The 26,275-nt window shown below is 41.3% G+C and overlaps 2 protein-coding genes and 1 long non-coding RNA gene across 3 annotated transcripts; all 3 read left to right on the top strand.

Moving 5' to 3' along the window:
• The first annotated feature begins 10,479 nt into the window (after nucleotides 1–10,479).
• On the top strand, nucleotides 10,480–12,486 carry LOC119486388. The gene is made up of 3 exons (XR_005206519.1): nucleotides 10,480–10,639; nucleotides 11,782–12,054; nucleotides 12,426–12,486. It is a non-coding gene; the product is annotated as an uncharacterized LOC119486388 (long non-coding RNA).
• Nucleotides 12,487–13,616: 1,130 nt separating this feature from the next.
• On the top strand, nucleotides 13,617–22,042 carry LOC119486311 (nuclear factor 7, brain-like). The gene is made up of 2 exons (XM_037766355.1): nucleotides 13,617–13,828; nucleotides 20,453–22,042. Exon 2 carries the CDS (start codon nucleotides 20,519–20,521, stop codon nucleotides 21,959–21,961), a length of 1,443 nt encoding a protein of 480 aa, XP_037622283.1. The 5' UTR covers nucleotides 13,617–13,828; nucleotides 20,453–20,518; the 3' UTR covers nucleotides 21,962–22,042.
• Nucleotides 13,828–15,377, top strand: LOC119486326 (zinc-binding protein A33-like). The gene has a single exon (XM_037766370.1). It carries the CDS (start codon nucleotides 13,895–13,897, stop codon nucleotides 15,284–15,286), a length of 1,392 nt encoding a protein of 463 aa, XP_037622298.1. The 5' UTR covers nucleotides 13,828–13,894; the 3' UTR covers nucleotides 15,287–15,377.
• Nucleotides 22,043–26,275: the final 4,233 nt, after the last annotated feature.

Genomic DNA, 26,275 nt, shown 5'->3' with positions numbered 1-26,275 from the left:
GTGCATTTCAACGGAATTGCGTAGCCTGGCAACAGTTTGGGTCCACGTTTACTTCCTGTCAGCTGATGTCATTAACATACACTGCAAACAGGAATAAACAGGGACACATTTAGGATGTTTACGTTTAAAACCGTGTAATGGTCTAAATATTGTGACATTACAAATTAGACAGAAATCTTAACGGCTTGTTTCAAACGCACAATTTCTGAATACGGGCTGTGTGTATTTCTCTGTATATTGAGCGCTTTGATACTTTCACAGTATTTATAAAGCACTTAAACCTGCTTTATAATATAAAAGACATGAAAATCCTACTTTTTACAATATGGGACCTTTAAGTATAATTTTGTTAAGCATATCTCTAATAAGTACATAAAAAGTAAACTGAAAGTATATGAATATAATAAAAATACTAATAGCACACTTGAACAAACTTCTTGTTTGTAAGGGTGAATCCCTTTACATCTGATTATCAGGTGAACTTTAGCCAGATTTAAAACAGTTACAAAGTCGACATGCTGCTTTTCACAATTTATTAACAAAATGATAAAATAAATAAATACAAATTGATCAAATGCTCCTAATATCAACTCCTCCCCATGTTCCCTACAGTATTTCCTAAACACTGCATACAAAGAATTCATCACAGAAGAGGCTCAATACAGAGGTAAGAATCCCACCAGACCAGTCACAATGTCAGGCCAACAGAAGACACATCTGGAACAGAAGTCAAAAAAATAAACACGTTCCTTTCCAAAATCATTATGAAAAAATACAAACAATTATACAAATATTCAGATTGTGTAATTACCAATTTACACATTATTCAGCACACCAGGTGAACTTTTTCTTTATTCATATCGCTACAATGCATCTCACCAAATGGAAGATTAAAAAAAGACTTCTTTTATTTTTCATTTATTTTTTTTTTGCACTCAACACGCCCCCGATGGAATTAGCTGTGGATGAGGTAAGAAGCTTCAGGTGTACGGTTGGATCCGGACAGGATGGATGTGAGCGGTAACAACGGGTTGATGATGTCATGTATCGACAGAATACTAGAAGGCCACAATCATGACTTGATCGCTTTAAAACTAAAAAGACTAGAGTCGGAGTGAGCGACTTTACAGGATGCTTCCAGAAGAATCGGCCACAGAAGGAACTGGACATGTCTGAATTAATGCATATAAGACGTCCTCACATACTGACTGAAGAGCTCTCAGCTGCCCACTAATGGTCTTCTTCCAGCTCGGTGAACGCACACGATGCTGACGCAGAAATTAACTTCTAATGATATGCTTCGACTACGTAAAAGGCTTCCAAACAGAAATGCACATTTGCAGTGTTCTTTGGATAAATTCACTTTTAGACTAAATAGAAAGCGAGGACTCGGCCTCAGCCCTGCTGGGATCCCAACATTCAGCATGGTGCATTAGCCAAATCAAAACTGACACTAAAACATGATGTCAGGAAGAAATGTTCACGCTGGATGACCACCGCACCGCTAAACTGCACACGTTTGAATGTTCAAAGAAAAAAAGGTGACTTGAGTTTCACATAAAAACTTAAAAAACAAAACAAATGCATATTAAAAAGATTTGACAAATCTTGTATAAAAATTTGCATAAGAAGGCATGCGCTCCACCAGACTGAGTGGACAGATGTTGCTAATCGGGTAAGCTAAGTCTGCCCGTCGGGGTGCAGGTTAGTTTGTTCACACACAGGCTGCGGCTCACATGACCTGATTTAGCAAACTCATCCCTCCCAAACACAAGAAGAAGAACCACGGCACAGAGGGAACGATGGACGAGTCACAGGACAACGAGTCGGGACCAACACGCCTCCAGGAACCAGATTCATGAATGCGATTGACGGATTTTACACTCTGATAATAATAATAATAATAATAATAATAATAATAATAATAATACTGGTCAAACCAAAAGTGCATCACAAAACGACTGGTTGTCACACCGAGCAAAGATCTCATCATCAACAATCCCTCTTTATTAAAAACGACCTCTGACCTTCGCCAGCGTCTGCAGCGACCTTTTTTTCTTCTTCTCAATGGAAATCACGTAAAAATGAAAATAAAACACATTTAAGGCAACTCCTATAATAAACAACAACAAAACACTATCTGGTCAATCTAAACGGCATAATCTGAAATGTAGTTTCCACTTGCATCGACTACTGGCAGCCTGAGGTGAAGGGACCGGGTCCGGGTCTCGGTGGGATGGGACAGACCAGGGGAGGACGGGTCGGGTCGGGTGGGAGGGTTATCTGGAGGGTTAGTAAGGTTCTACAAGTCACAGTGCAAGTCAAGAGACAAATATTATCTGCTGTTTGAAGAAAGGCACTCGAGGTACCTACTGTACAGAGGGAGAGGTCCAGTTGGGCTGGAACACGAGTTCAGGCTCGTTCTGAGTGACGAGACGATGACTGATCTGCTCTATCCATGAGTGAACAACTGGTTGAAAGAAGAAGAACATCCACCCGAGTACGCCGACAAACAACAAAACACACAATGAACGGGATTCATGAGGAACTTGGGGACATTTTCTGTTAGAGCTGCATCCCTGGCCGGTCTTTTCCTTCCACGTTCTGAACTCTTCATCACAGACTAATGACATTTACAGACGTAGGCAAAATTGTTGGTACCCTTCCGTTAAAGAAAGAAAAACCAACAATGGTCACTGAAATAACTTGAAACTGACAAAAGTAATAATAAATAAAAATTCACTGAAAATGAACTAATGAAAATCAGATATTGTTTTTGAATTATGGTTCAGCAGAATCATTTAAAAAAAAAAACTAATGAAACTGGCCTAGACAAAAATGATGGTACCCTTAACTTAATATTTTGTTGCACAACCTTTTGAGGCAATCACTGCAATCAAGTGATTTCTGTAACTCTCAATGAGACTTCTGCACCTGTCCACAGGTATGTTGGCCCACTCCTCGTGAGCAAACTGCTCCAGCTGTCTCAGGTTTGAAGGGTGCCTTCTCCAGACTGCATGTTTCAGCTCCTTCCACAGATGTTCAATAGGATTTAGATCCGGGCTCATAGAAGGCCACTTCAGAATAGTCCAATGTTTTGTTCTTAGCCATTCTTGGGTGTTTTTAGCTGTGTTTTGGATCATTATCCTGTTTGAGGACCCATGACCTGCAACTGAGACCAAGCTTTCTGACACTGGGCAGCACATTTCGCTCCAGAATGCCTTGATAGTCTTGAGATTTCATTGCACCCTGCACAGATTCAAGACACCCTGTGCCAGATGCAGCAAAGCAGCCCCATAATATAACCGAGCCTCCTCCATGTTTCACATTAGGTACAGTGTTCTTTTCTTTGGATGCTTCATTTTTGCGTCTGTGAACATAGAGCTGATGTGACTTGCCAAAAAGCTCCAGTTTTGTCTCATCTGTCCAAAGGACATTCTCCCAGAAGCTTTGTGGCTTGTCAATATGCATTTTGGAAAATTCCAGTCTCGCTTTTTTATGATTTGGTGTCATCCTCGGTTGTCTTCCATTAAGTCCACTTTGGCTCAAACAGTGACGGATGGTGCGATCTGACACTGATGTACCTTGACCTTGGAGTTCACCTCTAATCTCTTTGGAAGTTGTTCTGGGCTCTTTGGTTACCATTCGTGTTATCCGTCTCTTCAATATGTCATCAATTTTCCTCTTGCGGCCACGTCCAGGGAGGTTGGCTACAGTCCCATGGACCTTAAACTTCTGAATAATATGTGCAGCTGTAGTCACAGGAACATCAGGCTGCTTGGAGATGGTCTTATAGCCTTTACCTTTAACATGAAGGTCTATAATGTTCTTTCTGATCTCCTGAGACAACTCTCTCCTTAGCTTTCTGTGGTCCATGTTCAGTGTGGTACACACCATGATGCCAAACAGCACAGTGACTACTTTTCACCCTTTAAATAGGCAGACTGACTGATTACAAGTTTGAAGATACCTGTGATGCTATTTACAGGACACACCTTAGTTTAGTATGTCCCTATGGTCAAACTATTTTGCATCTTTTCTAGGGGTACCATCATTTTTGTCCAGGCCAGTTTCATTAGTTTGTTTTTTAAAATGATTCTGCTGAACCACAATTCAAAAACAATATCTGATTTTCATTAGTTAATTTTCAGTAAATTTTTATTTATTATTACTTTTGTCAGTTTCAAGTTATTTCAATGACTATTGTGGGTTTTTCTTTCTTTAACGGAAGGGTACCAACAATTGTGCCTACGTCTGTACCAGACAACACTGTGGCCAAACATAAAGCTGTTACAGAGATTTTCTCTCGTTACTTCTCCTGGGATCTTCTGAATGAAGGCAGTTTGTACAGCTGATGTACAGCTGATATATATATATATATATATATATATATATATATATCATATGTTTCTATCCACAGTGGATCAGATGACTGAATGTAATGCCACCTCACTCCACAGAGTTTTTTTTCCATTTATTTATTTTGTTGTAGAAATATTTTTAATAAAACTAACTCATATGTTGGGAATGAATTGGCATTAAACAAGACGAGTCAGAATAGAGCTATAGAATTAACTAAAATGCATAAACGATGGAAATAACGTGAATGTATTTCCTAAACAGATTATTTATTATTGTTATTAATTTATTTCTGTTTTTTAGTGCAACATAACAGAAGATAAGTGAACAAGGCATGATGATGAGACAGAGGACAAGCAAAAACTACAGCCAGAACAGCATATATAAATAACTAAAAGAGACAAAATAATGATTCATGATAATCATTAAAGAGTCTAGAGTTTATTAAATATATATATCGTGTATAAGCTTGTTCCGATTCGACAAAGTGGCAAAGAACAACAACAAAAACGTATTGATGCAACTTTAATCATTAGCGTTACTCCTGAATCATGTTGGGGACTTCTTAGGCACTTTTATTTAATTAACATTCAACAATCATTATTTATATTTTTATTAGAATATCATAATAACAACAGTACAGAAATGCTCCTTTTTTATTATTATAATACATTTTGTTGTTGTAATTTGTCAATATAAAGCACTGCATCATATTTTATATCATAATTATTAGCTTGTCATGTTTATTATGACAATTTGGAAAGTAACTAAAGTTGTAACTAAAAGAGTAGAAGTAGAAAATACTCAAGTAAAGTACAAGTACCTGAAAGTACAGCACTTGAGTAACTGTACTTTGAAAATATACCGATTTGAATAACTTATATATTTATTCTCTGTCTGTTATTCAAAACATCTTCATTCTTTTATTTAAAACATAAACTGCTGTAAGTAGAAGTATAAAGTCACATTGTTTTGCTTTATACTTTTTTTTTTTTTTAAAGTTATTTTTTTGGGGGCATTTTCCATTTTTATGACAGGACAGTGGATAGAGTCTTGAAAGGGGGGAGAGAGAGAGTGGATGCGGAAAGGGCCACAGGCCGGATTCGCACCCGGGCCGCCGCGGTCAGGACCAAGCCTTAATACATGGACGCCCGCTCTACCAACTGAGCTAACCCAGGCGCCCTATGCTCTATACTTTTACTCCACTACATTAATGAAAATAGAACAAATGGAAATACTCAGGTAAAGTACAAGTACCTTCAAACACAGAATTACAGGAAGAGAGAAATACTATATAAGTATGTGATGATGTGTACTCTATCTCCCTCTAGTGGCTCCTCTCAGTCATTGTGTCCACACAGCAGAAAATAAAGACAACAATAGAGACACAAACTCTAACAGAACTACAGTTTTTCTCAGTCGCTTTGGCTCATTTCTTGAAACAGTCTTTCTCTAAACTGTAAATGCAATTATCACAACTGTTTGATGGGACATCACAACTCTATTACATGTCTGCAAAACGTAGTAAATCACTCAAAACTCTTCATTCATGCTTCAAAATCTAGTTATTGTGTCAGTAAACTGGCCAACGGCACCAAAATGAAAAGTTCTTTTGTCATCATGTGAGCCGGACTGGTCAAAATGATTACGTGTTTTTTCACCATCAACCCTGGAAATGTTTCTTATATACTAATATCTGTTTTGTTGACACTGACTGCTTACTGTACTACACCAGGATGTCAGTTCTGTCTAGCTGAAGGCTGTTATATATCACACAGAGCTTTTTACATTCCCATTTCAACAGTTGGTCAAAGTTTACTGGGAAAAGTCAATACTGTACAATAGTACACAGATATGTACATATGTTTATAGTAAATGTATTTGTGTAGCAATGTGTTACATGTATTATAAACAACAAAAAGTCATGTACAGTGAACAGAAAATGTTTAATCTCACTGAGAGTCAACTCATCAGTTTTGATCAGCAGACATGTGAAAGTAGTTATTGTAATCACTCTTTGGCACACATGAGACAAAACACGTGAAATTTGCTTGACTGAATGAGAAATTATAATCTGTTGTGAACGACAAACTAATTGTTCAGAGATTTGAGCTCATTGTCTTGAAAAAAATAATTCTCATACGAGAATTGAGCCAAAGCGAATACTTAGATACTGGTATCATCTGAAACTAGAAAACCTAAAGAATCCATTGGTACCAACCGTGTCATACTAGCTTGTAGTGAAGGAGGTTAAATAACGCTCCAAACTGTCACGGCCGTTTTCAAAGGGGTCCCTTGACCTCTGACCTCCAGATATGTGAATGAAAATGGGTTCTATGGGTACCCACGAGTCTCCCCTTTACAGACATGCCCACTTTATGATAATCACATGCAGGTTTTTGAATGCAGTATAAATGTGTTTTTCTCTCCTATTCTAAAATAGTGTATTGTGACGACCCCTCCTATCCACTAGGTGTCCCGTGTCCTTTTGCTCTTTCTTTTGTTTTGCAGGAGAGGGTCGTCAGGCTGATGAGCCACACCTGGGCTTGGTGTGGCTGGAATAAAAGCTCTCTACTTTTCAGCCCATTCTCTCTCTCTCTTCCTTGGCTGGCACACCTGTTTTTGGTTTTGTTTGCAGCAGACATTTTCACTCACCCACACATGCCTACATTACTGATTACTGACTTTCCACGTTTATTTAGTTATTGATTGTTTTTTTGAAATAAATTCTGTTACTTTTTGGCATTTACCTCGTCTCCACTCCCATTTTTGTTACAGCCTAAGAGCCGGGTTGTAACAAATGGGGGCTCGTCTATTTTGATGGACCTAGTTTCTCAGGTAGTAAGAGGTCTGTTGGGCGGAGTTAGTGAGAAGGACCGGTTGTAGTGTGACGTCGACACACAGCTGTTGCCAATTTCAGGAGCGTTTTTTTGTCAATGAGCGCTCAGCTAAATGTTTGGGAGTAGCGTTGACGAGGGTAAGTGCTGTTTGTGTTCATTTCAGTGAAGCCGCTGGTTGTTTCTTAGTGTCGCCAGGTTTGATGTGCTGGTGATGTTTGGCAGTGAGTTCAGCAGTCAGGCCCAGCCACTGTAAGTTACCGGTGTTTCTGTCCCTGTTAGGCTTCAGTGCGGACTCCCTTTGGAGTTCGTAGGGGGGTGTTAGTGTGGTGTGAACGCGGTTAGAGCTGCTGTCAGCTCGGGAGCACGGCCGAGGCTGCGGGGGGAGTCGCCGATTGCCGGTTGCTTCGCCGGGCTTTGCGGTAGATAGTGCATAAATACCCACCGCAACTAGCACCTGAAGACTAGGGGGGAGTTTACCTAGTTCTCTGTCAGGCAGTTAGAGGGACGGTGCACGGTGACGTCACGGCTGTGCGGGCTGTGTGAGCTCAGCGTGCCAGGTGTGTTTTTGTCGCGTCAGTAGAGGATTGTGCGTGTAGGTAAGTGAGTTATGGCGAGTGTAGAGGAGTTTCTGAGAGCGCCATCGGAGGAGCTGCTGGAGAGCTGCTCACGTGAACAGTTAATCCGTATTGCCGAACATTTTAATTTAGATGTTGGTGATAAGAGGATGAAGGAAAACATTAAAGGTATTGTTAAAGCAAATCTCACTGATAGGGGTATTTTCAGAGGTAAAATGTATACTGTTGGTCCTGAGGTGGACAGTGTTGATGTGTCTGGCTGCAGAGATACAGGTCTGACTTTTGAGCAGAGGAGAGAGCTGTTGCTACTGCAGACAGAGATGGAGAAGCTGGCAGTGGAGAAACTGAGGAGAGAGGCAGAACTTAAAAGGCTGGAGATAGAGCACAGGTTGAGTTTACCTGCTGGAGGTCCTAGCCGTGCCTCTGACTTCTCTGGTAGATCGACTTCGTCATTTGATGTTGCCAGTAATCTGCGGTTAGTTCCTCAATTTAGTGAGCGAGACCCAGACACTTTTTTCTCATTGTTTGAGCGTGTAGCAGAGAGCAGAGAGTGGTCTGATGCTGATCGTACATTATTATTACAGTGTGTTTTAATAGGTAAGGCTCAGGAGGCCTACTCTGCTCTGACAGTGGCAGAAAGTAAAATCTATTTAACTGTTAAATCTGCTGTATTAAAGGCCTACGAGTTAGTCCCAGAAGCGTATCGCCAGAAGTTCAGGACCTGGGAGAAGTCTGGTAAACAGAGTCATGTGGAGTTTGCCAGAGATCTGGTCACTTTTTTCAGTCGGTGGTGCAATGCCGTAAAGGTAGACACTTATAATGCTTTATGTGATCTGATTGTTTTGGAACAATTTAAAAATTCCATCCCCAGCCACATCGCTGTTTACATCGGTGAGCATAAGGTGAAGACTGCTGCTGAGGCCGCCACCCTGGCTGATGACTACGTACTGACGCACAGAGGTGACCGCAACTTCAGGGTCCCAGACGGAGGTGGTATGTATCGTGCCTCAGGTAGACGAGAGGAGAAACCTCATTCACGCCTTGGTAGGTTGGAACACTATACACGAGGCCAGACGCATTTTGACTCTTCAAGAGTATGTAACTTTTGCAGGGGTAGAGGGCACTGGAAAGCTGACTGTCCCAGAGCTAATGCTGGAAGAGGGTATAGCGGGGGTCGGATGAACTCTGGTGCTTGTGCTGTATCTGTGGAACCTGTCCCTGTTGTCTCTCCCTTTCGACAGGTTAACATTGGAGAGCCATGCAGGTTGGAGGAACCTGACTTCTCTGCCTTTGTGTCTGACGGCTGTGTGTCACTGGTGGGAGGTAACAGTGTGCCGGTAAAAATCTTGAGAGATACCGCAGCATATGACTCTTACATTTTGAGCTCTGTTCTGCCATTTTGTGATGATTCTGACACTGGGGACTTTGTCCTGATGCGGGGTATGGGTTTGAACGTTGTGCCTGTTCCTCTGCATTCTGTTGAAATTAACTGTGGTTTGGTGCAGGGTAAGGTCGCCATGGGAGTCCGTCCTGCACTGCCGATCGAAGGTGTGGACATCATTCTTGGTAACGGCCTGGCTGGCAGCCGGGTGTGGGCCGAGCGTCCACCACCTCCTATAGTGTCATCTTCACCCACTGTGACTGGTAACCCAGATGAAAACGCTCTGTGTTTCCCAGAAGTGTTTACCGCTTGCGCTGTGACACGGGCTATGAGCCGTGCACAGGGGGAACCTGAGCAGGGTGAAGAGGAGTTGAGTGAGGGGGATCTTGTTGTTGTTCCTGACTCATTGTTGTCTGTATCTCGCAGTGACCTAGTGGCGGAGCAGAGAGCTGATCCCTCCCTGAGTCAGTTGTTTGAGGCTGTTCTCTCCACTGAGGATGGAAACAGCGCCGCCAGTGGTTATCTGTTGCAAGGAGAGCTTTTGGTGAGAAAATGGCTGTCGCATGGGGAAGACTTTGTCGGTAAGCCAGTGTTTCAGATTGTGGTTCCTGTAAAGTTTCGTGACGAGGTCCTTCAAACATCACATAACCAGTCAGGACATCTGGGCGTCCGTAAGACGTATAATTACATTTTACGGTATTTTTTTTGGCCTCGTTTAAAGAGAGATGTGTCTCGTTATATTAAATCATGTCACACGTGCCAAATGACAGGTAAACCCAATCAGAGCATTAAACCTGCTCCACTGTGCCCCATCCCAGCGACTGCACAGCCATTTGAATATTTGATCATTGATTGTGTCGGTCCTTTACCTCGATCCAAAGCAGGCTGTAACTACTTGCTTACTGTGATGTGTCAGAGCACGCGGTATCCAGCCGCATATCCACTGCGTTCTATCACCACGAAGTCGGTAGTGAAAGCACTGACACAATTCATCTCCATCTTCGGAATCCCGAAAGTGATCCAGAGTGATCAGGGTTCAAATTTCTCATCCAACCGTTTTGCACAAGTGTGGAAACAGTTGAAGGTCCAACATAACCAGTCTTCCGCATATCACGCACAGAGTCAGGGAGCTCTTGAGAGGTTCCACCAGACTCTGAAGTCTCTTTTGCGTAGTTATTGTGTTGAGCTGAATCAGGACTGGGAGGAAGGGCTGCCATGGCTTCTGTTAGCTGCTAGAGAAGTTGTGCAGGAAAGCACCGGGTTTAGCCCTAACGAACTTGTTTTTGGCCATACAGTGCGTGGGCCACTCACGCTGCTGCATGACACTGTCACGCCATCAGAACCGCCTAGTAATCTAATAGAGTATGTAAACGGGTTCCGGCATCGTTTGTACTCCGCTGGGGAGATGGCTAAAGAGAAGTTGTCGTCTGCCCAGGAAAAAATGAAGCGTTTGTATGATCGGAAAACCGAGCAGCGCGGGTTTAGTCCTGGAGATCAGGTCCTTGCTTTGTTTCCAATAGTTAAGTCGCCATTTCAAGCTAAATTTACTGGCCCTTTTACTGTACTGCAGCAGGTGTCTGACCAAAATTATATCCTTTCCACGCCGAAGCGTAGGAAAGCAACTCAACTCTGCCATGTCAACATGTTGAAACCGTACTATGCTCGCGAGTCTAGACCTCTCTCAGCAGCGGCGGCTGTTGGAAGTCCGTTCCCTGCAGGGGAGGATGATGGGGTTACCGCACCAGATGAAAGCTTGTTGTGTGGGCGACTGAAGAACGCTGAAACGTTGCGTAATCTTGATTCTTTGTTTGTTCATTTGTCTGCGGAAAGAAGTGCTGAGTTGTCTGCTCTTATTCACAGCTATCCATGCTTGTTTGGTGATACACCAAGCCAAACTCATCTGGTCGAGCATGACATAGATGTAGGCGACGCGCAGCCCATCCGTCAGCGTTTTTACCGTGTGTCTGAAGAGAAGCGCAAGGTAATGGACACAGAAATTAAATACATGCTCGAAAATGGCATCGCAGAACCCTCCTCTTCGAGCTGGGCGTCACCATGTTTGCTTGTTGAAAAGTCTGACAAAAGTCCTAGGTTTTGTACAGATTATCGAAAAGTAAATACAGTTACCAAACCTGATGCTTATCCACTGCCTCGGATCGAAGATTGCATTGATCAGGTTGGTTCTGCGAAATTTGTAAGTAAATTTGATCTACTGAAGGGTTACTGGCAGGTTCCACTGTCTCAGAGGGCAAAAGAAATCTCTGCCTTTATCACACCCAACGGTTTGTTCACTTATAATGTCATGAGTTTTGGACTGCGGAATGCACCCTCAACATTCCAGCGCCTCATGAACATGGTGGTGTCAGGGCTGGAAGGTTGTGCTGTGTACTTGGATGACGTTGTAATTTACAGCAATACATGGGAAGAACATTTGGCTCGTATCAAAAAATTGTTTGACCGTCTGAGTGATGCGCGTCTAACAGTAAACCTGGCAAAATGTGAGTTTGCCAAGGCCACTGTCATTTACCTTGGTAAAGTCGTAGGACAGGGGACAGTGTGTGCAGTCCAGGCCAAAGTGAGGGCCATTGAGAAATATCCAGTTCCCACCACGAAAAAAGAACTTCAGCGTTTCCTTGGCCTAGTCGGGTACTATCGCAGCTTCTGTAAAAACTTTTCGACTGTGGTAGCCCCTCTGACGGATTTGCTGAAAGGAAAAGCTCGATTTGTATGGTCAGCCTTGTGTAAGCAGGCTTTTGACAATGTTAAGTCTGTTTTGTGTTCACCTCCTGTTCTCGCAGCTCCTTGCATGGATCAACCTTTCAAACTGCAGGTGGATGCAAGTGATGTGGGGGCAGGGGCGGTGCTGTTCCAGACGGATGGTAGTGGTGTGGATCGTCCCGTGAGTTTCTACTCAAAAAAGTTTAACTCATTTCAGTTGAACTACTCGGTGATTGAGAAAGAGACCCTGGCACTCATCTGGGCCTTACAGCATTTTGATGTTTATGTAGGCTCTAGTGTTCCTCTGGTCGCATACACAGATCATAATCCCATAACTTTTTTGCACTCAGTACATTGCCCAAATCGCAGGTTGATGCGATGGATGTTGTATTTGCAAGCTTATTGTTTGGACATTCGCCACATCAAAGGCTCTGATAATGTTGTGGCCGATGCCTTATCTAGAGCTCCTAGCTCTTAAATATTTATCTGACTGAATTGTTAACCCCTCTGGTCTGCTATGTCCCTGTTCCGTCACCTTAAATGCTTCTTCAGGCGCCGGAGTTGCTGAGTGGGCGGGATGGGGGTTGGTTGGCTGCTGGGAAATACACTACAGAACTGGTCAGTATGAAAGGTTTATTTTTTGAAATTATTAGGTTATGTAGTTTATTGTATTTTGTTAGAGGTGTTGTCTGTCGGCATTCCCGGTGGGAACACCGTTTTTATGGAGGGGGGTGTGACGACCCCTCCTATCCACTAGGTGTCCCGTGTCCTTTTGCTCTTTCTTTTGTTTTGCAGGAGAGGGTCGTCAGGCTGATGAGCCACACCTGGGCTTGGTGTGGCTGGAATAAAAGCTCTCTACTTTTCAGCCCATTCTCTCTCTCTCTTCCTTGGCTGGCACACCTGTTTTTGGTTTTGTTTGCAGCAGACATTTTCACTCACCCACACATGCCTACATTACTGATTACTGACTTTTTCACGTTTATTTAGTTATTGATTGTTTTTTTGAAATAAATTCTGTTACTTTTTGGCATTTACCTCGTCTCCACTCCCATTTTTGTTACAGCCTAAGAGCCGGGTTGTAACAGTATCTAAATATTTCTGCATACTGGGGTCCATAAACAGTCTTGAATTACATAAATTGGGTATCACTGTAAAGCTGAGACTCTTGTGGACTCGATGAGCCCAACTGTATTCATGTGTGATGATGTTAGTCCCCATAGTAGACATTTCATTGTAGTGAGACCAGTTTTTGAAACGTGACCTCACTGTATAAAATGACCTGTGGTGACCTCTAGGATAATCACAGCCTCATGAAACTTTACAGCCACAAACTAGAGACCTAGAGCATTCAGAGGATGGATGGAGTAAGTTTGGAACGTTATTTAGCCTCCTTCCTGACAAGCTAGTATGACATGGTTGGTACCAATGGATTCTTTAGGTTTTCTAGATACCAGTATCTTCACTCTAGTTTTAAAACTGAAAAACAGTAAAGTTGGTCGGGTCTCAGAGGGTTAATACAAAAGCATGTTGAAAAATGAAATTGAAATAGATATCATACCCAAAAAGGTCAGTCAGTCCGAGTCCACCCAAAGAGCACCTGAGAGGGAACCATCCCTTTATTTCTAGCACCCTCTGCTGTAACCCTCCAACATCACAGCTCCAGTCGCACTGAGCATGAGTCAGAACTCCACGAGGTCAAAGGGGTTAATTTAATATACCTGAGACAAACCAGGAAACAGATTGTTATTCTGCCTCACCGAGACGACACACACACACACACACACTAAGAGACGGACGATAAGATTCACCTTCAGACCAAAACCACCACTTCCACTGAGAGAGGACATCTACAGGAGGGAATACTGGGAATACTGGAATACTACCACTTCAACCAGCTGCTGAATCCACAAACTGAACCAGAGTTTTACAAGAACAAAGACTCAAAGTGAAAGTAACTTTCAGGGAGCAGGAAGTGGCTGAGCCGTCTGCCTGCTGTGTTTTCAGCTTCACTCAGAGACTAAATGGCTTCCAGATTAGAGGACGATTTCTGCTGTTCTGTCTGCCACGACATCTTTAAAGATCCTGTTATCCTGTCATGTAGCCACAGCTTCTGTAAAGTCTGTCTGCAGAGCTGGTGGACAGAGAAACACGTCCAAGAGTGTCCACTTTGTAAGAGAAGATCTTCAAAGGATAAACTACCTTCTAACTTGGATTTAAAGAACCTGTGTGAGAGTTTGTTACAGGAGAGAGCTCAGAGATCTTCAGAGGCTCTCTGCAGTCTGCACTCTGAGAAACTCAAACTCTTCTGTCTGGACCATCAGCAGCCGGTGTGTCTCGTCTGCAGAGATTCAGAAAAACACACCAACCACATAATCAGACCCATCGATGAAGCTGCACGACAACACAAGAAGGAACTTCAGGAAACTCTGGAGCCCTTAAAGGAGAAGTTAAAGGTTTTTGAAGAAGTTAAAGTGAAGTTTGATCAAACAGAACACATGAAGGTCCAGGCCCGACACACAGAGAGGCAGATTAAGGAGCAGTTTAAGAAGCTTCACCAGTTTCTAGAAGAGGAAGAGGAGGCCAGGATGGCTGCACTGAGGGAGGAAGAGGAGCAGAAGAGTCAGATGATGAAGGAGAAGATGGAGGCTGTGAGCAGAGAGATAGCAGCTCTTTCAGACACAGTCAGAGCCACAGAGGACGAGCTGAGAGCTGAAGACGTCTCATTCCTGCTCAACTACAAGGCTGCAGTGGAAAGAGTCCAGCAGCGCCCCCTGCTGGAGGATCCACAGCTACTCTCAGGAGCTTTGATAGACCAGGCCAAACACCTGGGCAACCTGACCTTCAACATCTGGAACAAGATGAAGGACTTGGTTTCCTACACTCCTGTGATTCTGGACCCAAACACTGCTGAACCAGAACTCATCCTGTCTGAAGATCTGACCAGTGTGAGACGAAGAGAGGAACAGCAGCTTCCTGATAATCCAGAGAGGTTTGATGGTTACTACTCTGTCCTGGGCTCTGAGGGCTTTAACTCAGGGACTCACAGCTGGGACGTCCAGGTTGGAGACAGTACATACTGGGAACTGGGTGTGTTAGCAGAGTCTGCCCAGAGGAAGGGAGACATAGAGTCTGGATCATGGACAATATGGTTCGATGATGGTGAATACAAAGCATCCTTCCCACCAGATGAATCCACTGATCTCGTAGTGCAGAAGAAGCTCCAGAGGATCAGAGTGATTCTGGACTGGAACAAAGGAAAGCTGTTGTTCTCTGATCCTGATACTAACACACACATACACACCTTCAAACACACTTTCACTGAGAGGATGTTTCCATATATTAACACTGTGGATGAACTCCCACTGAAGGTTTTACCAGTGAAGGTCTCTGTGACTGTAGGACAACAGAAATAGATGATGATGATGATGATGATGATGATGGTGATGATGATGATGGTGATGATGATGATGATGATGATGATGATGTTGATGATGTTGATGGTGATGATGGTGATGGTGGTGACTTCCCCGCTCTATATGTAAATTAACACGTAGTAAACACACGGCTACTACAGCAGACGTTGTGATGTAACATTACAGGAATGTCAGTAGTAATATCCTACATATTTGTGAATTCAGGTACATTTTATTAACATTTTATTATCAAAATAAAAGGTTATTGTACCGGCAGAGAGCCGGGGATGTGAGAGAGAGTGAGCGGGTATGAGCTCCGTGCAAAGCAGCAGAACAAAAACACAGACACATCTCCAACAGTCTGATAATAATGACCTTCCCCTGACTACACTTTTTAAAAAAAACTATTTTTTTACAGTTTTTTTCAAGAAATTTTTAATTTTTTGTCTGTATTTCAAAATGAAAGAATTTTTTTTTTTTTTTAAATTACATGTTTAATTTGTGATTTATATGTAAATGGTCTTAGATTTACAGTATATTTTTTGTAATCACAATAGTAAATATCTGTATTTAAGCTTTTTTTGATAATTTTTAAAGATAATTATTCTGTTTTTTAGATGTTTATGACTCTATGTTAACAATTCATTTATGTTAGAAGAAAAGGATTTCATGGAATTCTAAAAATATTTCTTGTAAAAATACAGATTTGTTTTGCAAAACTTCTGAGAGTTAATGTAAATTTGGGGTTTTGCAACGTAAAATTAAATGTTTCATTTGTGATTTATATGTAAATGGTCTTAGATTTACGGTGTATGACTATTCCAACAATAAATATATGTTAAAAGTAAAATATTTCTTGTAATATTACAGTAATAAAGGCTAATTATATAAAGATAATTACTGTTTTTTTTTTTTACAGTTTATTTATGTTAATTAACGGACAGTATTTTTCCATTTTTTAACAGACATTATCTGGCGCTCCTGCTGCCGGAAAATTTCCGTTATTTTACACTTTTTTTATTTTTTACAGTGTATAGTAGTCTGATAGTCTGTAGATATGTAGCCTAGAAACAAGATATATTTTAATAAAACACAGTTGTACTGACAGGATACAGTAGAGCACAGAGGTCGTTACCATGACGCCAGGCGTCTTCCTGTCTATTCACCTGAGGACTCAGAGACCTGCGGATCCCAGCGGGACGTCAGTAGAGTAGACGGTCCTTAATGTGGACCAGGACACATTCACTACACACTGCTAAAAGAATGAGGTCATATGAGACCCAGACCACCTCTGAATGTGGTCTGAGGGATCTGATCTCAATGCGTCTTTAGTGCGTTCACACCTGTACTTAGAGCTGTCCACTTGTGATCACTGAGGACGCATGTTAATACCAGGTCTGAACAGGACCTACGGTCCAGGTCTGAACAGGGCCTATGATCCAGGTCTAGAACGGGGTCTACGGTCCAGGTCTGAACAGCTCCTATGGTCCAGGTCTGAACAGCTCCTATGGTCCAGGTCTAAACGGGGCCTATGGTCCAGGTCTGAACAGCTCCTATGGTCCAGGTCTGAACAGGGCCTACGGTCCAGGTCTGAACGGGGCCTATAGTCCAGGTCTGAACGGGGCCTATGGTCCAGGTCTGAACAGGGCCTATGGTCCAGGTCCAGGTCTGAACGGGGCCTATGGTCCAGGTCTGAACGGGGCCTATGGTCCAGGTCTGAACGGGGCCTATGGTCCAGGTCTGAACAGGGCCTATATGGTCCAGGTCTGAACAGGTTCTATGATCCAGGTCTAGAACGGGGTCTACGGTCCAGGTCTGAGGACATTTACATGCCAATACACACTCATAGCTCCGCCCCTAAACTTTAGCCCCGCCTCTTCCATAACTCAGGACCCGTTAGTCGTAGACGGACTCTTCATCATTGCAGTCAGCAGAGTTCCTGTTTCTTTGTGCCTGGCTGCATGGATTATGGGTTTATTTAGTAACATGATGGTGGTGGGAGGGGCTACTCTTTGGTTTACCATTATTGATTATTGATTATATCTTTAATGTGAAGTTTCTGTGTATTTGAACAGCAGGTTCAAACATTGATTTGTTTATTCATGTAAAGTGTTAAAGAGATTTTATTTCACATCATCTGTTCACTGTAATTCATCATTAGAAATGAGATTAAAGCTTCAACTGGAAAATTAAAGTGTCTCATGAAGCACTGTGTGTCAAGTTGTTTTAGTCATAAATCAGAAATAAACATTAATTAAACAGTGAAAGTGTATAAGGGTTTAGAACATTATGATAGAAGTATATGATGGTCATCCCCATGCTCTATTATGACTCATAGTTTTTGGGTTGATACCATTTGTTACACAGATTTGGTGCTAAATTTATCAATTTTTTACCACTGGAGAATTAATAAAAATGATCAATAATCCCTCCAAAATACCACATTAAGACACCAAGACCTTGAGTAACACCATAGAAAAAGCCATGCTGTGATTTGGGATCAAAAACTTTTGACATTTTGAGATTTCTGCAAGAATTGGCATTAAACAAGACTAGAGTCAGAATAGAGCTATAGATTTAACTAAAATGCATAAACGATGGAAATAACGTGAATGTATTTCCTAAACAGATTATTTATTATTGTTATTATTTATTATTGCTTTTTAGTGCAACATAACAGAAGATAAGTGAACAAGGCATGATGATGAGACAGAGGACAAGCAAAAACTACAGCCAGAACAGCATATATAAATAACTAGAAGACACAAAATAATGATTCATGATAATCATTAAAAAGTATAGAGTTTATTAAATATATATATCGTGTATAAGCTTGTTCCGATTCGATTAAGTGGCAAAAAACAACAACAAAAACCTAATAATGCAACTTTAAACATTAGCGTTACTCCTGAATCATGTTGGGGACTTCTTAGGCACTTTTATTTAATTAACATTCAACTATCATTATTTATATTTTTATTAGAATATCATAATAACAACAGTACAGAAATGCTCCTTTCAGAGTGTTATATTATTATAATATATTTTGTTGTTGTAATTTGTCAATATAAAGCACTGCATCATATTTTATATCATAATTATTAGCTTGTCATGTTTATTATGAAAATTTGGAAAGTAACTAAAGTTGTAACTAAAAGAGTAGAAGTAGAAAATACTCAAGTAAAGTACAAATACCTGAGAGTACAGTATTTGAGTAACTGTACTTTGAAAATATACCGATTAGAATAACTTATATATTTATTCTCTGTCTGTTATTCAAAACATCTTCATTCTTTTATTTAAAACATAAACTGCTGTAAGTAGAAGTATAAAGTCACATTTTTATGCTTTATACTTTTACTCCACTACATTAATGAAAATGGAACAAATGGAAATACTCAAGTAAAGTACAAGTACCTTCAAACACAGAATTACAGGAAGAGAGAAATACTATATAAGTATGTGATGATGTGTACTCTATCTCCCTCTAGTGGCTCCTCTCAGTCATTGTGTCCACACAGCAGAAAATAAAGACAACAATAGAGACACAAACTCTAACAGAACTACAGTTTTTCTCAGTCGCTTTGGCTCATTTCTTGAAACAGTCTTAACTTTCTCTAAACTGTAAATGTAAATCACAACTGTTTGATGGGACATCACAACTCTATTACATGTCTGCAAAACGTAGTAAATCACACTAAACTCTTCATTCATGCTTCAAAATCTAGTTATTGTGTCAGTAAACTGGCCAACGGCACCAAAATGAAAAGTTGTTTTGTCATCATGTGAGCCGGACTGGTCAAAATGATTACGTGTTTTTTCACCATCAACCCTGGAAATGTTTCTTATATACTAAAATCTGTTTTGTTGACACTGACTGCTTACTGTACTACACCAGGATGTCAGTTCTGTCTAGCTGAAGGCTGTTATATATCACACAGAGCTTTTTACATTCCCATTTCAACAGTTGGTCAAAGTTTACTGGGAAAAGTCAATACTGTACAATAGTACACAGATATGTACATGTGTTTAAAGCAAATGTATTTGTGTAGCAATGTGTTACATGTATTATAAACAACAAAAAGTCATGTACAGTGAACAGAAAATGTTGAATCTCACTGAGAGTCAACTCATCAGGGGTCCCTTGACCTCTGACCTCCAGATATGTAAATGAAAATGGGTTCTATGGGTACCCACGAGTCTCCCCTTTACAGACATGCCCACTTTATGATAATCACATGCAGGTTTTTGAATGCAGTAGAAATGTGTTTTTCTCTCCTTTTCTAAAATGGTGTATCTGAATATTTCTGCATACTGGGGTCCATAAACAGTCTTGAATTACATACATTGTGTTTCACTGTAAAGCTGAGACGCTTGTGGATCCAATGAGCCCAACTGTATTCATGTGTGATGATGTTAGTCCCCATAGCAGCCATTTCATTGTAGTGAGAGCAGTTTTTGAAACGTGACCTCACTGTATAAAATGACCTGTGGTGACCTCTAGGATAATCACAGCCTCATGAAACTTTACAGCCACAAACTAGAGACCTAGAGCATTCAGAGGATGGATGGCGTAAGTTTGGAGCGTTATTTAGCCTCCTTCCTGACAAGCTAGTATGACATGGTTGGTATCAATGGATTCTTTAGGTTTTCTAGATACCAGTATCTTCACTCTAGTTTTAAAACTGAAAAACAGTAAAGTTGGTCGGGTCTCAGAGGGTTAATACAAAAGCATGTTGAAAAATGAAATTTAAATAGAAATCATACCCAAAAAGGTCAGTCAGTCCGAGTCCACCCAAAGAGCACCTGAGTGGGAACCATCCCTTTATTTCTAGCACCCTCTGCTGTAACCCTCCAACATCACAGCTCCAGTCACACTGAGCATGAGTCAGAACTCCACGAGGTCAAAGGGGTTAATTTAATATACCTGAGACAAACCAGGAAACAGATTGTTATTCTGCCTCACTGAGTGGACACACACACACACACACACACACACACTGAGAGACGGTCGATACGATTGACCTTTAGACCAAAACCACCATTTCCGTATAGAGAGGACATCTACAGGAGGGAATACTGGGAATACTGGAATACTACCACTTCAACCAGCTGCTGAATCCACAAACTGAACCAGAGTTTTACAAGAACAAAGACTCAAAGTAACTTTCAGGGAACAGGGAGTGGCTGAGCCGTCTGCCTGCTGTGTTTTCAGCTTCACTCAGAGACTAAATGGCTTCCAGATTAGAGGACGATCTCTGCTGTTCTGTCTGCCACGACGTCTTTAAAGATCCTGTCATGCTGTCATGTAGCCACAGCTTCTGTAAAGTCTGTCTGCAGAGCTGGTGGACAGATAAACACGTCCGAGAGTGTCCACTTTGTAAGAGAAGATGTTCAAAGAACCCACCTCCTAACTTGGCTTTAAAGAACCTGTGTGAGAGTTTCTTAAAGGAGAGAGCTCAGAGATCTTCAGAGGCTCTCTGCAGTCTGCACTCTGAGAAACTCAAACTCTTCTGTCTGGACCATCAGCAGCCGGTGTGTCTCGTCTGCAGAGATTCAGAAAAACACACCAACCACATAATCAGACCCATCGATGAAGCTGCACGACAACACAAGAAGGATCTTCAGGAAACTCTGAAGCCCTTAAAGGAGAAGTTAAAGGTTTTTAAAGAAGTTAAAGTGGAGTTTGATCAAACAGCAGAACACATGAAGGTCCAGGCCCGACACACAGAGAGGCAGATTAAGGAGCAGTTTAAGAAGCTTCACCAGTTTCTAGAAGAGGAAGAGGAGGCCAGGATGGCTGCACTGAGGGAGGAAGAGGAGCAGAAGAGTCAGATGATGAAGGAGAAGATGGAGGCTGTGAGCAGAGAGATAGCAGCTCTTTCAGACACAGTCAGAGCCACAGAGGACGAGCTGAGAGCTGAAGACGTCTCATTCCTGCTCAACTACAAGGCTGCAGTGGAAAGAGTCCAGCAGCGCCCCCTGCTGTGGGATCCACAGCTGCTCTCAGGAGCTCTGATAGACCAGGCCAAACACCTGGGCAACCTGACCTTCAACATCTGGAACAAGATGAAGGACATGGTCTCCTACACTCCTGTGATTCTGGACCCAAACACTGCTGATCCAGAACTCATCCTGTCTGAAGATCTGACCAGTGTGAGACGAGGAGAGAAACAGCAGCTTCCTGATAATCCAGAGAGGTTGGATGGTTATCACTCTGTCCTGGGCTCTGAGGGCTTTAACTCAGGGACTCACAGCTGGGACGTCCAGGTTGGAGACAGTACAGACTGGGGACTGGGTGTGTTAGCAGAGTCTGCCCAGAGGAAGGGAGACATAGAGTCTGAATTATGGAGAATATGGTTCTATAATGGTAGATACAAAGCATCCTTCATACCAGGTCTATCCGTTTATCTCGCAGCGCAGAAGAAGCTCCAGAGGATCAGAGTGAATCTGGACTGGAACGAAGGAAAGCTGTCGTTCTCTGATCCTGATACTAACACAGACATACGCACCTTCACACACACTTTCACTGAGAGGATGTTTCCATACATTTACTCTGATGATGAATTCCCACTGAAGGTTTTACCAGTGAAGGTCTCTGTGACTGTAGGACAACAGAATAATGATGATGATGATGATGATGATGATGATGATGATGATGATGATGATGAATAATTGAAACTCTTGTGATCTGATCTCACTTCCCCGCTCTATATGCAAATAAACACGTAGTAAACACACAGCTACTACAGCAGACGTTGTGATGTAACATTACAGGAATGTCAGTAGTAATATCCTACATATTTGTGAATTCAGGTACATTTTATTAACATTTTATTAACATCAAAATAAAAGGTTATTGTACCGGCAGAGAGCCGGGGATGTGAGAGAGAGTGAGCGGGTATCAGCTCCGTGCAAAGCAGCAGAACAAAAACACAGACACATCTCCAACAGTCTGATAATAATGACCTTCCCCTGACTACGCTTTAAAAAAAAACACTTTTTTTACAGTTTTTTTCAAGAAATTTTAAATTTTTTGTCTGTATTTCAAAATGACAGAATTTTTTTTTTTTTAAATTACATGTTTAATTTGTGATTTATATGTAAATGGTCTTAGATTTACAGTATATTTTTTGTAATCACAATAGTAAATATCTGTATTTAAGCTTTTCTTTATCATTTTTAAAGATAATTATTCTGTTTTTTAGATGTTTATGACTCTATTTTAACAATTAATTTATGTTAGAAGAAAAGGATTTCATGGAATTCTAAAAATATTTCTTGTAAAAATACAATTTGTTTTGCAAAACTTCTGAGAGTTAATGTAAATTTGGGCTTTTGCAACGTAAAATTACATGTTTCATTTGTGATTTTTATGTAAATGGTCTTAGATTTACGGTGTATGACTATTCCAACAATAAATATATGTTAAAAGTAAAATATTTCTTGTAATATTACAGTAATAAAGGCTAATTATATAAAGATAATTACTGGGATTTTTTTTACAGTGTATAGTAGTCTGATAGTCTGTAGATATGTAGCCTAGAAACAAGATATATTTTAATAAAACACAGTTGTACTGACAGGATACAGTAGAGCACAGAGGTCGTTACCATGACGCCAGGCGTCTTCCTGTCTATTCACCTGAGGACTCAGAGACCTGCGGATCCCAGCGGGACGTCAGTAGAGTAGACGGTCCTTAATGTGGACCAGGACACATTCACTACACACTGCTAAAAGAATGAGGTCATATGAGACCCAGACCACCTCTGAATGTGGTCTGAGGGATCTGATCTCAATGCGTCTTTAGTGCGTTCACACCTGTAATTAGAGCTGTCCACTTGTGATCACTGAGGACGCATGTTAATACCAGGTCTGAACGGGGCCTACGGTCCAAGTCTGAACAGGGTCTACGGTCCAGGTCTGAACGGGGCCTATATGGTCCAGGTCTGAACAGGGCCTATATGGTCCAGGTCTGAACGGGGCCTATATGGTCCAGGTCTGAACGGGGCCTATATGGTCCAGGTGTGAACAGGGTCTACGGTCCAGGTCTGAACGGGGCCTATATGGTCCAGGTCTGAACGGGGCCTATATGGTCCAGGTCTGAACAGGGCCTATATGGTCCAGGTCTGAACAGGGCCTATGGTACAGGTCTGAACGGGGCCTATGGTCCAGGTCTGAACGGGGCATACGGTCCATGTTTGAACAGGGCCTACGGTCCAGGTCTGAACAGAGGTCCAGGTCTGAACGGGGCCTATGGTCCAGGTCTGAACAGGGCCCATGGTCCAGGTCTGAACGGGGCCTACGGTCCAGGTCTGAACAGGGCCTATATGGTCCAGGTCTGAACGGGGCCTACGGTCCAGGTCCAGGTCTGAACAGGGCCTACGGTCCAGGTCTGAACAGGATCTACGGTCCAGGTCTGAACAGGGTCTATATGGTCCAGGTCTGAACGGGGCCTACGGTCCAGGTCTGAGGACATTTACATGTCAATACACACTCATAGCTCCGCCCCTAAACTTTAGCCCCGCCTCTTCCATAACTCAGGACCCGTTAGTCGTAGACGGACTCGTCATCACTGCAGTCAGCAGAGTTCCTGTTTCTTTGTGCCTGGCTGCATGGATTATGGGTTTATTTAGTAACATGATGGTGGTGGGAGGGGCTACTCTTTGGTTTACCATTATTGATTATTGATTATATCTTTGATGTGAAGTTTCTGTGTATTTGAACAGCAGGTTCAAACATTGATTTGTTTATTCATGTAAAGTGTTAAAGAGATTTTATTTCACATCATCTGTTCACTGTAATTCATCATTAGAAATGAGATTAAAGCTTCAACTGGAAAATTAAAGTGTCTCATGAAGCACTGTGTGTCAAGTTGTTTTAGCCATAAATCAGAATTAAACACAAACGAATCTGGTACTCAGCCAAATATACTTTTCTGTAAACTTTTCAGTATATATCAAGTATACTTGAATTTTTCTGTATACTTGCCAAGCACACTTAGACTTCTCTTTATACTTGTCAGTGTAAGCCAAGTATACTTGAATTTGTCTGTGTATTTACCAAGCACACACTTCTCTGTTTATTTGTCAGTATAAGCCGAGCACACTTAGACTTTTATGTATACTTGTCAGTATAAGCCAAGTATACTTAAAGGTCCCATAACATGCTCATTTTCAGGTTCATACTTGTATTTTGTGTTTCTACTAAAACATGTTTACATGCTGTAATGTTAAAAAAATAACGTTATTTTCCTCATTCTGTCTGCTTGAATATACCTGTATTTACCCTCTGTCTGAAATGCTCCGTTTTAGTGCATTTCAACGGAATTGCGTTGCCTGGCAACAGTTTGGGTCCATGTTTATTTCCTGTCAGCTTATGTCATTAACTTAACATACACTGCAAACAGGAATAAACTGGGTCACATTTAGAATGTTTACATGTAAAACCGTGTAATGGTCTAAATATTGTATATTTGTGACATCACAAATGGGACAGAAATCCTAACGGCTTGTTTCAAATGCACAATTTCTGAATACGGGCTGTGTGTATTTCTCTGTATATTGAGCGCTTCGATACTTTCACAGTATTTATAAAGCACTTAAACCTGCTTTATAATATAAAAGACATGAAAATCTTACTTTTTACAATATGGGACCTTTAAGTATAATGTTGTTAAGTATATCTCTAATAAGTACATAAAAAGTAAACTGAAAGTATATGAATATAGTAAAAATACTAATAGCACACTTGAACAAACTTCTTGTTTGTAAGGGTGAATCCCTTTACGTCTGATTATCAGGTGAACTTTAGTCAGATTTAAAACAGTTACAAAGTCGACACGCTGCTTTTCACAATTTATTAACAAAATGATAAAATAAATAAATACAAATTGATCAAATGCTCCTAATATCAACTCCTCCCCATGTTCCCTACAGTATTTCCTAAACACTGCATACAAAGAATTCATCACAGAAGAGGCTCAATACAGAGGTAAGAATCCCACCAGACCAGTCACAATGTCAGGCCAACAGAAGACACATCTGGAACAGAAGTCAAAAAAATAAACACATTCCTTTCCAAAATCATTATGAAAAAATACAAACAATTATACAAATATTCAGATTGTGTAATTACCAATTTACACATTATTCAGCACACCAGGTGAACTTTTTCTTTATTCATATCGCTACAATGCATCTCACCAAATGGAAGATTAAAAAAAGACTTCTTTTATTTTTCATTTATTTTTTTTTGCACTCAACACGCCCCCGATGGAATTAGCTGTGGATGAGGTAAGAAGCTTCAGGTGTACGGTTGGATCCGGACAGGATGGATGTGAGCGGTAACAACGGGTTGATGATGTCATGTATCGACAGAATACTAGAAGGCCACAATCATGACTTGATCGCTTTAAAACTAAAAAGACTAGAGTCGGAGTGAGCGACTTTACAGGATGCTTCCAGAAGAATCGGCCACAGAAGGAACTGGACATGTCTGAATTAATGCATATAAGACGTCCTCACATACTGACTGAAGAGCTCTCAGCTGCCAACTAATGGTCTTCTTCCAGCTCGGTGAACGCACACGATGCGGACGCAGAAATTAACTTCTAATGATATGCTTCGACTACGTAAAAGGCTTCCAAACAGAAATGCACATTTGCAGTGTTCTTTGGATAAATTCACTTTTAGACTAAATAGAAAGCGAGGACTCGGCCTCAGCCCTGCTGGGATCCCAACATTCAGCATGGTGCATTAGCCAAATCAAAACCGACACTAAAACATGATGTCAGGAAGAAATGTTCACGCTGGATGACCACCGCACCGCTAAACTGCACACGTTTGAATGTTCAAAGAAAAAAAGGTGACTTGAGTTTCACATAAAAACTTAAAAAACAAAACAAATGCATATTAAAAAGATTTGACAAATCTTGTATAAAAATTTGCATAAGAAGGCATGCGCTCCACCAGACTGAGTGGACAGATG

The sequence above is a fragment of the Sebastes umbrosus genome, chromosome 4, assembly GCF_015220745.1.
Source record: "Sebastes umbrosus isolate fSebUmb1 chromosome 4, fSebUmb1.pri, whole genome shotgun sequence".
In the NCBI taxonomy this organism is placed as follows: domain Eukaryota; kingdom Metazoa; phylum Chordata; class Actinopteri; order Perciformes; family Sebastidae; genus Sebastes; species Sebastes umbrosus.
This window is presented reverse-complemented; position numbering and strand designations above follow the sequence as displayed.